The sequence below is a fragment of the Colletotrichum godetiae genome (assembly GCF_030913485.1).
Source record: "Colletotrichum godetiae strain CBS 193.32 chromosome Unknown BDP55scaffold_67, whole genome shotgun sequence".
Lineage (NCBI taxonomy): Eukaryota > Fungi > Ascomycota > Sordariomycetes > Glomerellales > Glomerellaceae > Colletotrichum > Colletotrichum godetiae.
Genome location: NW_026851315.1, coordinates 208,586 through 219,766, shown reverse-complemented (window position 1 = coordinate 219,766; position 11,181 = coordinate 208,586). Strand labels below are relative to the sequence as shown.

At 56.3% G+C, this 11,181-nt stretch overlaps 5 protein-coding genes across 5 annotated transcripts; 4 read left to right on the top strand and 1 right to left on the bottom strand.

Moving 5' to 3' along the window:
- The first annotated feature begins 480 nt into the window (after nt 1–480).
- Nucleotides 481–926, top strand: BDP55DRAFT_681329 (uncharacterized protein). Its single transcript, XM_060576178.1, has one exon. It carries the CDS (start codon nt 653–655, stop codon nt 902–904), a length of 252 nt encoding a protein of 83 aa, XP_060423713.1. The 5' UTR covers nt 481–652; the 3' UTR covers nt 905–926.
- Nucleotides 927–1,849: 923 nt separating this feature from the next.
- Nucleotides 1,850–5,059, top strand: BDP55DRAFT_564265 (TBC domain-containing protein; the record flags this gene model as incomplete). The annotated part of the gene is made up of 2 exons (XM_060570316.1): nt 1,850–1,905; nt 1,975–5,059. The coding sequence occupies 2 exons, from the start codon at nt 1,850–1,852 to the stop codon at nt 5,057–5,059; spliced, it is 3,141 nt and encodes a 1,046-aa protein (XP_060423712.1).
- Nucleotides 5,060–5,159: 100 nt separating this feature from the next.
- BDP55DRAFT_757444 (ClpP/crotonase-like domain-containing protein) lies at nt 5,160–6,886 on the bottom strand (the record flags this gene model as incomplete). Its single annotated transcript, XM_060580783.1, has 3 exons — nt 5,160–6,458; nt 6,713–6,744; nt 6,868–6,886. 3 exons carry the CDS (start codon nt 6,884–6,886, stop codon nt 5,340–5,342), a joined length of 1,170 nt encoding a protein of 389 aa, XP_060423711.1. The 3' UTR covers nt 5,160–5,339.
- A 106-nt stretch (nt 6,887–6,992) lies between these two features.
- Nucleotides 6,993–8,887, top strand: BDP55DRAFT_681325 (family 1 glycosyltransferase). Its single transcript, XM_060576177.1, has 2 exons — nt 6,993–7,412; nt 7,494–8,887. The coding sequence occupies exons 1-2, from the start codon at nt 7,235–7,237 to the stop codon at nt 8,741–8,743; spliced, it is 1,428 nt and encodes a 475-aa protein (XP_060423710.1). The 5' UTR covers nt 6,993–7,234; the 3' UTR covers nt 8,744–8,887.
- A 272-nt stretch (nt 8,888–9,159) lies between these two features.
- BDP55DRAFT_698078 (cytidylyltransferase) lies at nt 9,160–10,284 on the top strand (the record flags this gene model as incomplete). The annotated part of the gene is made up of 2 exons (XM_060577751.1): nt 9,160–9,511; nt 9,551–10,284. 2 exons carry the CDS (start codon nt 9,160–9,162, stop codon nt 10,282–10,284), a joined length of 1,086 nt encoding a protein of 361 aa, XP_060423709.1.
- Nucleotides 10,285–11,181: the final 897 nt, after the last annotated feature.

Genomic DNA, 11,181 nt, shown 5'->3' with positions numbered 1-11,181 from the left:
GGTATCCACAGTCCACACGCAAAGGAGATCACCCTTTTTTGGACCCCTAAATCGATTAGTCCCCTCCCCTTCCCGAGTTTCCCCTGGAACCTTTTGCCCCCTTCCTTCGTTGGCCCGCAAGGACGGAATGGAAAGTTGGGACGACGTTTTGTGCGCGCGAGAATCGAGATAGTGTTGCCGCGTGGAAGAGCGTCAAGTGTTGAGATAGGCGCGCTCGAGGGAGGGGATTGCCTGCGGTGTTGTTGGAGGCCGCCAAGACAGGGAAGTTGGTTGTGACGGGATGAGCTTTTTTGGTGTGTAGGGCTCGATAGTGAGGCTGTATTATTAGGGGAAGAGAGACGCGCCCAGGAAAGGATGGAGGAATAGACGGAACAGCTTTTTTTTCTTCCCTATTCTGTTCTCTCAGGTTTCCAAGGATGGATCCGCGGTGGAGCTGAGACGGGAGAGTTGGGAGGAGCATGGAGGGGACTCCCTTGGGGACTGGGCATGGCCATGGGTATGGGCAGGGCTAACTTGGCAAGACTAAAAAAAAAAAAGTCTGGGTTTGGGAACGAGGAAGAGGCCACGAGGACAGGAGGGCGAGGGCGAGGGAGGGCCGGCCAGGCGTGGGCACGTAAGAGTGTTAGTTGTCATAGTTGAGGGATGCTCTGCTATGCGACAAGTGGCCTGGGCTGGTGTGTTTCTGGATGTCCCTTGCGCGTTGCATCTCGTGGGAACCTGGTGCTCTTTTTCTTGTACGGACTATGGGAGTATGTTTTTCTTCAGACGTGTCAATGTTGACATTCATGTGGCACATGTGGCAAGGCATGGGGGGAATGCCTACGCAGTATGGAAGAGATCAACAAACGAGGCGCCTGCCCTCAAGGATCAAGGCAGTAGAAAAGGCTTGAATATCGCGACCTGACGCCCCGAGATGTGCATGTACGGATAACGTAAGGCATGAATTGGTTAGGAGGATGTTCTCCTTGCGCGACAACTTACAAGGGCTCATTTTGTGGATTTGCAGTGGGCTGTAGGTGAAGAGAGGCCTGCCCGCCTGAGGTAATCGCCAGGCGACGCAGAGCGCATGTCATCGGTGCGGTACGTAGAGGGACGTAAAGGGACGTATCATCGTCGCGCTAAGACGGGTGAAATTGGTGGTAATTTGGGCCGGAGCTTGTACTCGTACCTGAGGCTGGATGGAATCTTGATGGAAGCTGCGGGACCCAACCTGGAAGTCCCTTATTATCCACTGTAAGGTAGCGACTGGCAAAATGCCCTGTAGCACAGCTACTTACTCCGTACGGATACCTACATTACATAGAGTAGTTGGTAGAGTCACAGCTAGCACCCCAGGGGCCCAGACATGCTGGGTGATGATCCCCCCGGTTCCATTTGCCTTGCACCCCTGGTCCACGTCAGGCAAAGCCGTAAATGTGCTGCATTGCTGGTGCTTGGGGAGAGTTGGATTGCATAATGATATCGTCCCGCCCACACACACACACACACACACACACACACACACCCGCATCCGCACCCACGTACCCACGCACACACAACACACATTGACTACACTCACTTCCCAATTCTGACCTCGACATTACCGCCATTCTTTGGCTCTCCGCTCTAGCGTCTACGCTACGAACTACCAAACATTTCCTACCTTACCTGCGCACCTCGCCCTTTCTCCTATCTCCATCTCCCTCCCCTCCTACGAAGCTCGCGACAAAACCTGAGAGAAACATTCGAACCATCGGATCGTCTCGCCCAGGTCGCAGGCTTACAGCAGCGAACGCATCCTGCAACATCCTGCTGCCGCTTGCTTTTTTGAAACCATGACGTTTGGCGACATCATCGCCCGCCAACCAACATGGACCCCGAGCCTACTCTCCCTCTCGAGCGCTCCGTCTCGCAGCACAGCGCAACGTCCATGAGAAGCGGACGCTCTCATACCGTACGAGCAAAACGATCAAAGCTCAACTCCCAACCCTCGAGCTCCGCGAGCTCCATCGCCGCCTCCGAAGACAAGTCGCTGACGAGCTTCCCCTCCTTCTCCCCCGACTCGCCACGGGGCGAACACGCCTTTCCTCCTCCGCCACTGACCCCGGAACCCGAAGCCCCTCCCACCGTACGCAAAATCTCCGATGCCAGGTCAGGGCCCATCTCCCTGCTGGGAAATTTGACTGGCTCCTCTGCCGAACAAGCGGCTCGCGATGCGCTGTTCGAGGACTCGCCCCTTTCCACGCACAAGATACCTGGTGCCCTTCACCACTCGGACGACGAGCACATTGGGCGTCTCATTGCCAGGCATGGAGCCGTTGCGCTCGTCAGGCAGGTTGCGACCGATCTGGCACAGCGCGATGCCCAGATTGCCCAGTTAAGGAGGAAGGCCGACGAAAGGGAGAGGGCTTTGCGGAAGATTATACTGGAATGCGGCTTATCTAATCTCGACCTCGAGAAGAGACTCAGGACGATCGAAATCGAGGTCAAGACCGAACGCCCCGGCAACCGCCGCAACGAGAGCGGCCTGTCTGATCTCATGAGCGATGCCATGCAGGATACCGTCAACGTCAACGTCTTTGGGCAGACCGATGGCAACGACGCAACGATCCGCGCTAGCAACCTATCCATGCCCTCCAACCCTGATGGAAGAGGGACCGCGAGAGGATGGAAGGATTATCTTTGGGGCGGAACCAGCAGGAAGGGCAGCATGCCCAGCAGCGTCAACGGCGACGACATCGGGAGACCCTCCACTGTCGTTCGGGCGCAGTCAACCGCTGACAGGCGGCCCGGCCTTCAGGACGACCTCTTCAGCCCACCCAGCGAGGCCGTACCGCCTGAGAGCGTCCCACCAAGAACACCCAGTCGAGCGTCTAGCATCCAATCTGGACCCCCTGGGTCGCGCAAAGCCTCGACTTCGGTCGCAGCCAGCCTCATGAGACTGGTGGCCGGAGGGGCAATCAACACGCGCGAGGGTGGTCCCAACCGCGGGAGGTCTAATAGTGCTACCCAACCGCAGTCGCAGTCAACCCCGCGAGCGTCTTCAACTTCCAGCGCCAAAACCTCACAGTCCAGCCGAGCGGTCTCGACGGCGGGCGGCCCCAAGGCTCTCATGGCCATGCGCCGAACTACCGGCACCGTGAATGCCCCTCCAGTCAACACCACCGCCAGGACCCAGCCGCAGGAGAGGTGGGACACTATGGTGAACAGCCCGACGAATGCGACCTCTAACCGCCAGGAGAGTTACGGCCCCGTCGAGATGGATGCAATACTCCCACCCGAGACCCAACCGCCGACCTTGACGCATATCTACAACAATTATATCGGAAGCGAGTATCTGACCGATCGTTTCGGGTTCATTTACGATCAACGTAGGAAGAAGAGGCAGCGCGAATCTGCGCAGATGGCTCGCCACTTTAAGCAAGGCGGCCGTGCCGAGATGCTATCAAATGGCCGATCAGACTTGACTTCGCCAATGATTGAAGAGGAAGAGGAAGTTCTCGCAAGTCCCGGTAGTGAAGAACGGCCTGGCAGCCCGTCGTCCACAGAGGAACGCGCGGGTGAGGGGAAGCCCAAGAAATGGCAAGATTACCTCAAGCTGGCCACATTCCCGACTGAGCTATTGTCTCACACCCCCTCGCTCGGCGCGCCATCTCTGGAAGTATTGGAGGGCGGAGAATTGGGACTCAAGTCACCTGGACTCATTGCAGCTGACGAGCGAGGATTCGTCCCGATTGCGAGCACGACAACATCCGTCATCGACAGCGAGGCGACGCCCCCGGTTGACACTGATGCCGCCGCGGGAACGGTTGTCAGGGACGACACGGAACCTGTGAAGCTCCTTCTACAACACATGGGCGAGCTGCACGATTCTCTGCAGAGGGATAAAGCGGCCCGTTGGAACGAATTCTTGCGCAAAGTCAGGGCGGAGAGGAAGCGCGATGGTGAGGCTGCAGCTGCAGCAGCCGCCGCGCTTGCCGAGGCTCGCTTTGAGCGGCCGGCCATGACCATCCCCGAAGCTGCCATAGCTGATGGCGAACTGATTGGAACCACTGGCCTTGGGAACAAAGGCAAGGTCGGGCGCGCCAAGAGGTCGGAACTGAGGAACTTGGTTCTCGGTGGCATCCCAGTCAACTTGCGCGCGAAGGTCTGGTCTGAGTGCTCCGGCGCCACCACACTTCGTGTCCCCGGATACTATCAAGACATCATCGCACGACCGGATGAAGATGATGACCCGTTGGCAGTATCCCAGATCGACATGGACATCAACCGCACTTTGACTGACAACATCTTCTTTCGCAAGGGACCGGGCGTGTCGAAGCTTAAGGAGGTGCTTAAAGCCTACGCCCGCCGGAACCCAGAGGTCGGCTACTGTCAGGGCATGAATCTCATCGCGGCGAATCTGCTGTTGATAATGCCGTCAGCAGAGGACGCATTTTGGATCCTGACCAGCATCATCGAAAACATCCTGCCCTCCGGATACTACGACCATAGTCTACTTGCGTCTCGCGCAGACCAGCAGGTGTTGCGTCAGTATGTCGTGGATGTGCTCCCCAAGCTGTCTCAACACCTCGACGATCTCAGCATCGAGCTCGAAGCACTCACCTTCCAGTGGTTTCTCAGCGTCTTCACCGACTGTCTTTGCGCCGAGGCCCTGTTCCGCGTCTGGGATGTGGTGCTATGCATGAACGACGGGAGCACGTTCCTGTTCCAGGTGGCGTTGGCGCTGCTCAAGCTGAATGAGACGCAGCTTCTGCAGTGCGACACGCCGGCGAGCGTGTACACGTACATCAACCGCCAGATGACCAACCACGCCATCAGTATCGATAACATGATCAAGGCTTCTGATGCTCTGCGGAAGCTGGTGAAGCGCGAGGATGTGGAGGCGCGTCGCGACAAGGCGATTCAGGCGGAGAAGGATGTTGCGAGGCAGAGAGATGAGATGAATGCGGCCAAAAAGGCGTCCAAGGCGAATGGGAATGGCAACGGCAACGGCAACGGACAAGAGGAGAATGGGGCAGTCGAGCCGGATTTGGATGTTCGTGAGCCCATGCCGATTGAGCAAGAAGTGCAGACGTGAGGAACGAGAGCAGCGGTCTGCGGACAGGTGGAGGAAGCGCGGTGATGCATTTCAGGTGTTTGAATGGACGTCCATGATACCCCCTCTGTCCGATTGGGAAGACACAAAACAAGCGTCTCTTTTTCTTTTTTTTTTTTAGCAGCACAATACACGATCTCTTGAGCAAATGAAGTTCAACATGAATGATTTGTCGTAATGTATGCGTTTAAAGTATCGTGCAAGTATCCGCCACTATCGTACTGGGGTCTTTTATCCTTCCACAAGATTTCCTGCTCAACTCCTACAACTTGGCCTTACCAGCCTTCCACTCCTGCACAAACTTCTTCCCCGCCGCAACCCTAGCCTTCTCCCTCTCCTCCCTCTCCTCCCAGATCTTCTCCTCGCTCTCGTAATTCTCCTTGCTGAGCACGTACGCGCTCTCCTTCCACATCTCCATCTTGAGCACGGCATACACCCCGCTCTTGCCCCTCTCCGTCAACTTGCGTTCCGCAATCAACTTCAACGCCTCATCGAGTCCGCCGAGCGCGTCGACGAGCCCGGCCTCGAGGGCCGCTGGACCGGGGAAGCGTTTCGCTTCGAGGACGATGTCTTGGTAGATTTTGGGGGAGGCGCACTTGATGCGGAAGATGGACGACATTGGCGCTTTCAGGGGCGCGCCGAACTCGAGCTCGTTCATGCAGAGGAAGCCCTTTTGGGGGTTCATTACGCGGTAGTCGTGGTGCATTGCCGTCATGAAGCCGCCTGCGAAGGCGTGGCCTGGGATCAAAGAGACGGTTGGCATCGGGTAGGTGAGGAGGCGTTTGAAGAGGGCGTATAGAGTGTCTGGGAAGAAGTGCGGGGTGGCGAAGGCGTGTTCGAGGTCGAGGCCGTTGGAGTAGAATTTTGGGATGGCGGAGGTTGTGATGAGGACGCCGACGGGGAGGGAGAATTCGATGATGTCGAGGGCGGCGAGGAGGGCGCGGCAGAAAGGGGTTGTGAGGCGGTTGTCGGGGGGGAGGACCAGGTTAGGAGGTAGACGAGGGGTGCTGGGGTTGTGCAGGTTATGGTGCCGCCTTGGTGGGAGGGGATTGGGGGAATGGGGATTGAGAAGAGGGGGTCTTGGGAGGCCATTTTTTTTTGTGAGGGTTGTGATGGCGGTGGTGATGGTGATATTGATGTTGATGTTGATGAGTGTGTGGTTGGTGAGATGAGACGTGGTTGAGATTCGGGTCGGGGGATCTATGGTGTTTCGGTACAAGTAATCTTGAGGACAGAGATGAATGGCTCTAAATGGCTTCTCATTCCCTTGTATGGGGATTGTATACAAGTAATGTAGTCTCGATGATGGAGCTACGCTGAGATTATGGATGAGAGTAGAGATAGGGTTGAAGTCACAAAGGCCAAACGTTGAAGATGGAATCTAAGGTAAATAAGCGCTGCTGACCTCGGTTCGGCAAAAGGCACTAAGCAAGACATGCCTCAGACGCAGCCATGATTAGAAAATCCAACGTGCGGCGGGCAGTTCGGCTGACAGGCTTCCCCGAATCCCCAACTCCGTGGCAAGCTGGCTTGTTATTTCCATGCACAGGTGTCTATCCTCCAATCATATTGCATGTCATCTTATTCTTTCCTACGGTAGCTGTTGAGATGAATGGAATACCATTTTCGAGCTACCCTCGTGTTCATGGGGAAACTTGTCCATGTACCTAAGGTACATAAGGTTAATGGACTTTCACATGTGAAGAAGGAGCGGCCCCAAAAGGAAGCCCGCCAAGCTCCTGCGGCTTCTGATGCACCCCAGAATCGGTGGCCATCCACAATTCGCTTACCTTGGCTGAGTGGGTCCATCAGGACGTACCGTTGTGTCCCCTCGTGCCTCTGCAGGGCTGCTCCTTACGTAAGGCCACATCCCACTTTATGGTACCCAATCACCACCTGCCATTGACAGAGCTACCCCAATTCCAACTGCCCTGGACAGTGGACAGTGGACAGTGGACTGCTACCGCGTCGTAACTCCCAGTGAGTGGTCCCCGCTGGCTCCAGTGTCAGGTCAGATCGTCCACGTCTCACAACTTCGCATTTCTGTCCTCTTGCAGAAGAGAAAGGCAGAGAGACAACACAAAAGATTGGGAATTCCTCCCCTCTTCACCACAACCCCCGAATACCCGCCAAAGATAAATCAATCCCTCTCCGACCATGGCGGAGAAAGACGACGATCAGAGGACCGTCGTCTTCTTTCACCCGGACCTTGGCATCGGTGGTGCTGAGCGTCTCGTTGTCGATGCGGCTGTCGGCTTGCAGAATCGAGGCCACAAGGTGGTCATCTTCACCAGCCATTGCGACAAAAGCCACTGCTTTGAAGAAGCTCGAGATGGTAAAGCCTACAGCTTTGTGTTTCTTCACCTATGACCTCACCTTTCGAAAAGAAGCGCAATCTAACTCATCTTTCTACCAGGAACCCTCGACGTCAGAGTCCGCGGCAACTGGATCGTCCCCCCCTCCATCCTCGGCCGCCTCACGATCCTCTGCGCCATCCTCCGCCAGCTCCACCTCCTCGTCCAGATCTACGCCACCCGGGAACTCCAGTCCCTGAACCCAGACACCTTCTTCGTCGACCAGCTCAGCGCGGGCCTGCCGCTGCTGCAGTATCTCGCCCCCAAGGCCCCCATCCTCTTCTACTGCCACTTCCCCGACATGTACCTCGCCCTCGGCCGCGAGAAGTGGTGGAAACGCCTCTACCGTGTGCCCTTTGACTGGGTCGAGGAGTGGAGCATGGGCTTCGCCGACGAGATTGCCGTCAATTCGGGCTTCACAAAGGGTATGGCCACCGGCGCGTGGCCGAAGCTCGCCAAGCGCAAGAACTTCAAGGTCGTGTACCCTTGCGTCGACATTGCACCTAAAAAAGACAACGAGAGGAAGGCGATTGGCAACGGCAAGGATGAGGAGGAGGCCATTTGGACGGACAGGAACATCATTCTGAGCATCAACCGCTTCGAGAGGAAGAAGGACATTGCGCTCGCCGTCAAGGCTTTCGCGGCGCTGCCTGCGGATAAGAGAAAGGGCGTCCGGCTGGTCCTCGCGGGCGGATACGACCCGCGAAGCATCGAAAATTGCCAGTACCACAAGGAGCTCGAGAGGCTTGCCGCGTCGCACGGGTTGGAGACGTTCACGGCCAAGAACATCATCACGGCCCTGTCGGCGCCCGAGCACATACCCGTGCTGTTCCTCCTCTCCATCCCGTCGAGCTTGAAGGACTCGCTCCTCCGATCGGCCAAGCTGCTGGTTTACACGCCCTCCAACGAGCACTTTGGCATCGTGCCCCTCGAGGCCATGTTGGCCGGCGTGCCCGTCCTCGCGGCGAACACGGGCGGGCCCAAGGAGACGGTCATGGACGGCGTGACGGGCTGGCTGCGGGCGCCTGATGAGGTGCTCGAGTGGACCGTGGTCATGGATAAGGTGCTTAACAGCCTTAGTCGGGGCGATCTGGAGAAGATGGGCAAGGCGGGCGTGCAGAGGGTGCGTACGGGGTTCGGGCAGGAGAAGATGGCGGAGCGGATCGAGAGGTTGCAGGACGAGATGTTGGCGGAGCCCAAGATGCCGCCTCTGATGAATGCCGTGCTCAACTTTTTGGGCATTGCTCTCTTTTTCGGGTTTGGACTGGTCACGTCGCAGATGTTTGCCAATGCGAAGCAAAACAGAGCTTGAGGGACGGAGGACGAGTGATGGGGGATGATGAGCTGTGTTTTTGTTGTTCTTGTTGTAAAAGGAACCTTGGCTGTACGATACTCTAGTTGTCGAATACTGATAGATGTTGCTCTCCTTGCAAAACAATACCCCTTGAATCTGCTTCGATCTTGCAATTTACTCACACTACTGCAAATAGGGACTTGTAGCAATCTTCCCCACATGGTGCCAGTGAGCTCGGAATGCATGCTAGACGACCCCCACGTAGCGGGGTAAACGTCGATGGCATGCAGCGTCCCCGTCTCTCCTGTCCTCTCCGAATCTCCGTCCCGTGCCGTCACTTTTCGTCGAACCGGATGTCTCACTTCACCTCTACCTTGGTTACTTACTTGGTACCTCAATACACCCAATGCAGCTCCTGCAACCTCTGCGAGCAAATGTCATCTACCACCGCGGAACCGGATCCGGCCATGAAAAGCCGCGCCGCCCTCGTTGACTTCTTTTCCCGGAGCTTGACGGCGTTTCAATCTTCCAGGGATGCGTTTCGCGTCGTTTGTACCTTGCCTCCCCGAGGAGGGGGGAGTAGTGGTGACACGGCCACGATACCGGCACCGGCGCCGCGGAGGCTAGGGGATGAGAGTGGGAGTGGGGAGAAGAGGTCGGTGAAGAGTCTTGTTGTGTTGGATTCTTCGTTTAATCCGCCTACGATGGCGCACTTGCGGATGGCGGCGTCTGCGATTCGGGATTTGCAGAGGAGGAAGACGACGACGACGACGGGTGGAAGTAGCGGCGCGGCAGCGGGGGCAGTTGAGGACCCGGGTCAAAGAGGACCTGTGAGGTTACTGCTTCTCCTGGCTGTGAACAACGCGGATAAGAAGCCTAAGCCTGCGGCGTTTGAGGTGCGGTTGGGGATGATGTATGCGTTTGCTACGGATTTGAGGGATGAATTGAAGAGGAAGGGCGTGGAGGAGGCGCTAGGGGAATCGATGAAGGGGGCAGAGACGGTACAGAAGGAAGAGGAGGAGAAGGAGGAAGTCGAAGTCGATTTGGGGTTGACGACGATGCCGTACTTTCACGATAAGAGCCAGGCTATTTCGGACACGGGGTTTTATGCCCAAGGGAGCGAAGGAGAGCCGGAGCAAGTGTATTTGGCGGGATATGATACGCTCATCAGGATCTTCAACCCAAAGTACTACAGTGGTACGTCTTCAGCGGAAGAGGCGACAGCAGAAGCCGTGGCGCCGATTCGTAGCGCGCTGGACCCGTTTCTGAATAGGTCCAAGTTGCGGATCACGATGAGGACGGATGATGGATGGGGTGGTGAGGGGGAGCAGGTTGCGTATCTCGAGAGTTTGAGGGACGGAGGGCTGGAGGAGGTTGGTGGGCGAGGGCAGTGGGCGGAGAGGGTTGAGATGGTTCGGGGGAGGGACGCGGGCGAGGAGGTTGTTAGTAGTACAAAGGTCCGGGAGGCTGCTTCTGCTGGGGATGACGAGGGTTTGGGGAAGCTGGTTAGTAGGAGGGTGAAGGAGTGGGTGCTTGGGGAGGGGTTGTATCGTGAGTGAGGGTGGTGGTGATAGCTGAGCCTCATGGGAGAGTTTAGATCTTTGGGTCAGAATTTGAGGGTTTTCGCATGCTGCTTGATCTAGGTATTTCAGGCAGGAGCGTCCCTGTGTATGATAATTATGATCACAGCCGCTATGTGATCATGCTCTTCAGACGTCACCTTTCACGTTGATAGAAGTCGACGTAGTTCCTCCCTTCCCATCCTTACGGGTGGCCGATCACGCTACGTCTCGATACTCGGCCGTACTCGGCCGTACTCGGCGGTATGCCAGAGCCTGAGAGATACACTCATATTTGCACAAGACAAGCCATTGGGGACTGAGCTTTTGACGCAAAAGAGCACATCCTACTCCAAAGTTGCTCTCGTCGATATCTAGACCATCTCATCGACTCATTTTCCCTTTGGTAGGCGCTGCCTCGGACCGCCAAATAACCTCTCGCGACATCAAATCCGTATGTGCAAAAGAGAAGATTTCTCTCGTCTTGATGCCTGATTCACCGACACTGTTTCCAGGCATCTTTACCATCTTGAACCCGCTCTTTCCATCTTCACGATGCAGAGTTTTGCACATCTCCAGCCCCGGTACGTACCCTCAACCTCCAATTTTCACATCCCCGAATTCTCATTGGCCGACAGCTTGAGGGCACATTGCTGATGCCGTCCCCCACCAAAGACCCACTCCCGCACCTCTCCAACATGTATAAAATGCCGCCTCCCGACCGCGTCTCTTAGGATTTTCTCTTCTTCTTTTTTCTTCATGTCGACAATACTTCAGAGAATCATTTCTATAGTATTCGACCTACTCTTGGTTCCCTAAAGGAGCTACAGATCCCACCCTGGTTGATGATTGATATCCTCGACACCCTAGAGTGAAGAACTCTGGTTGCCCTCGCAC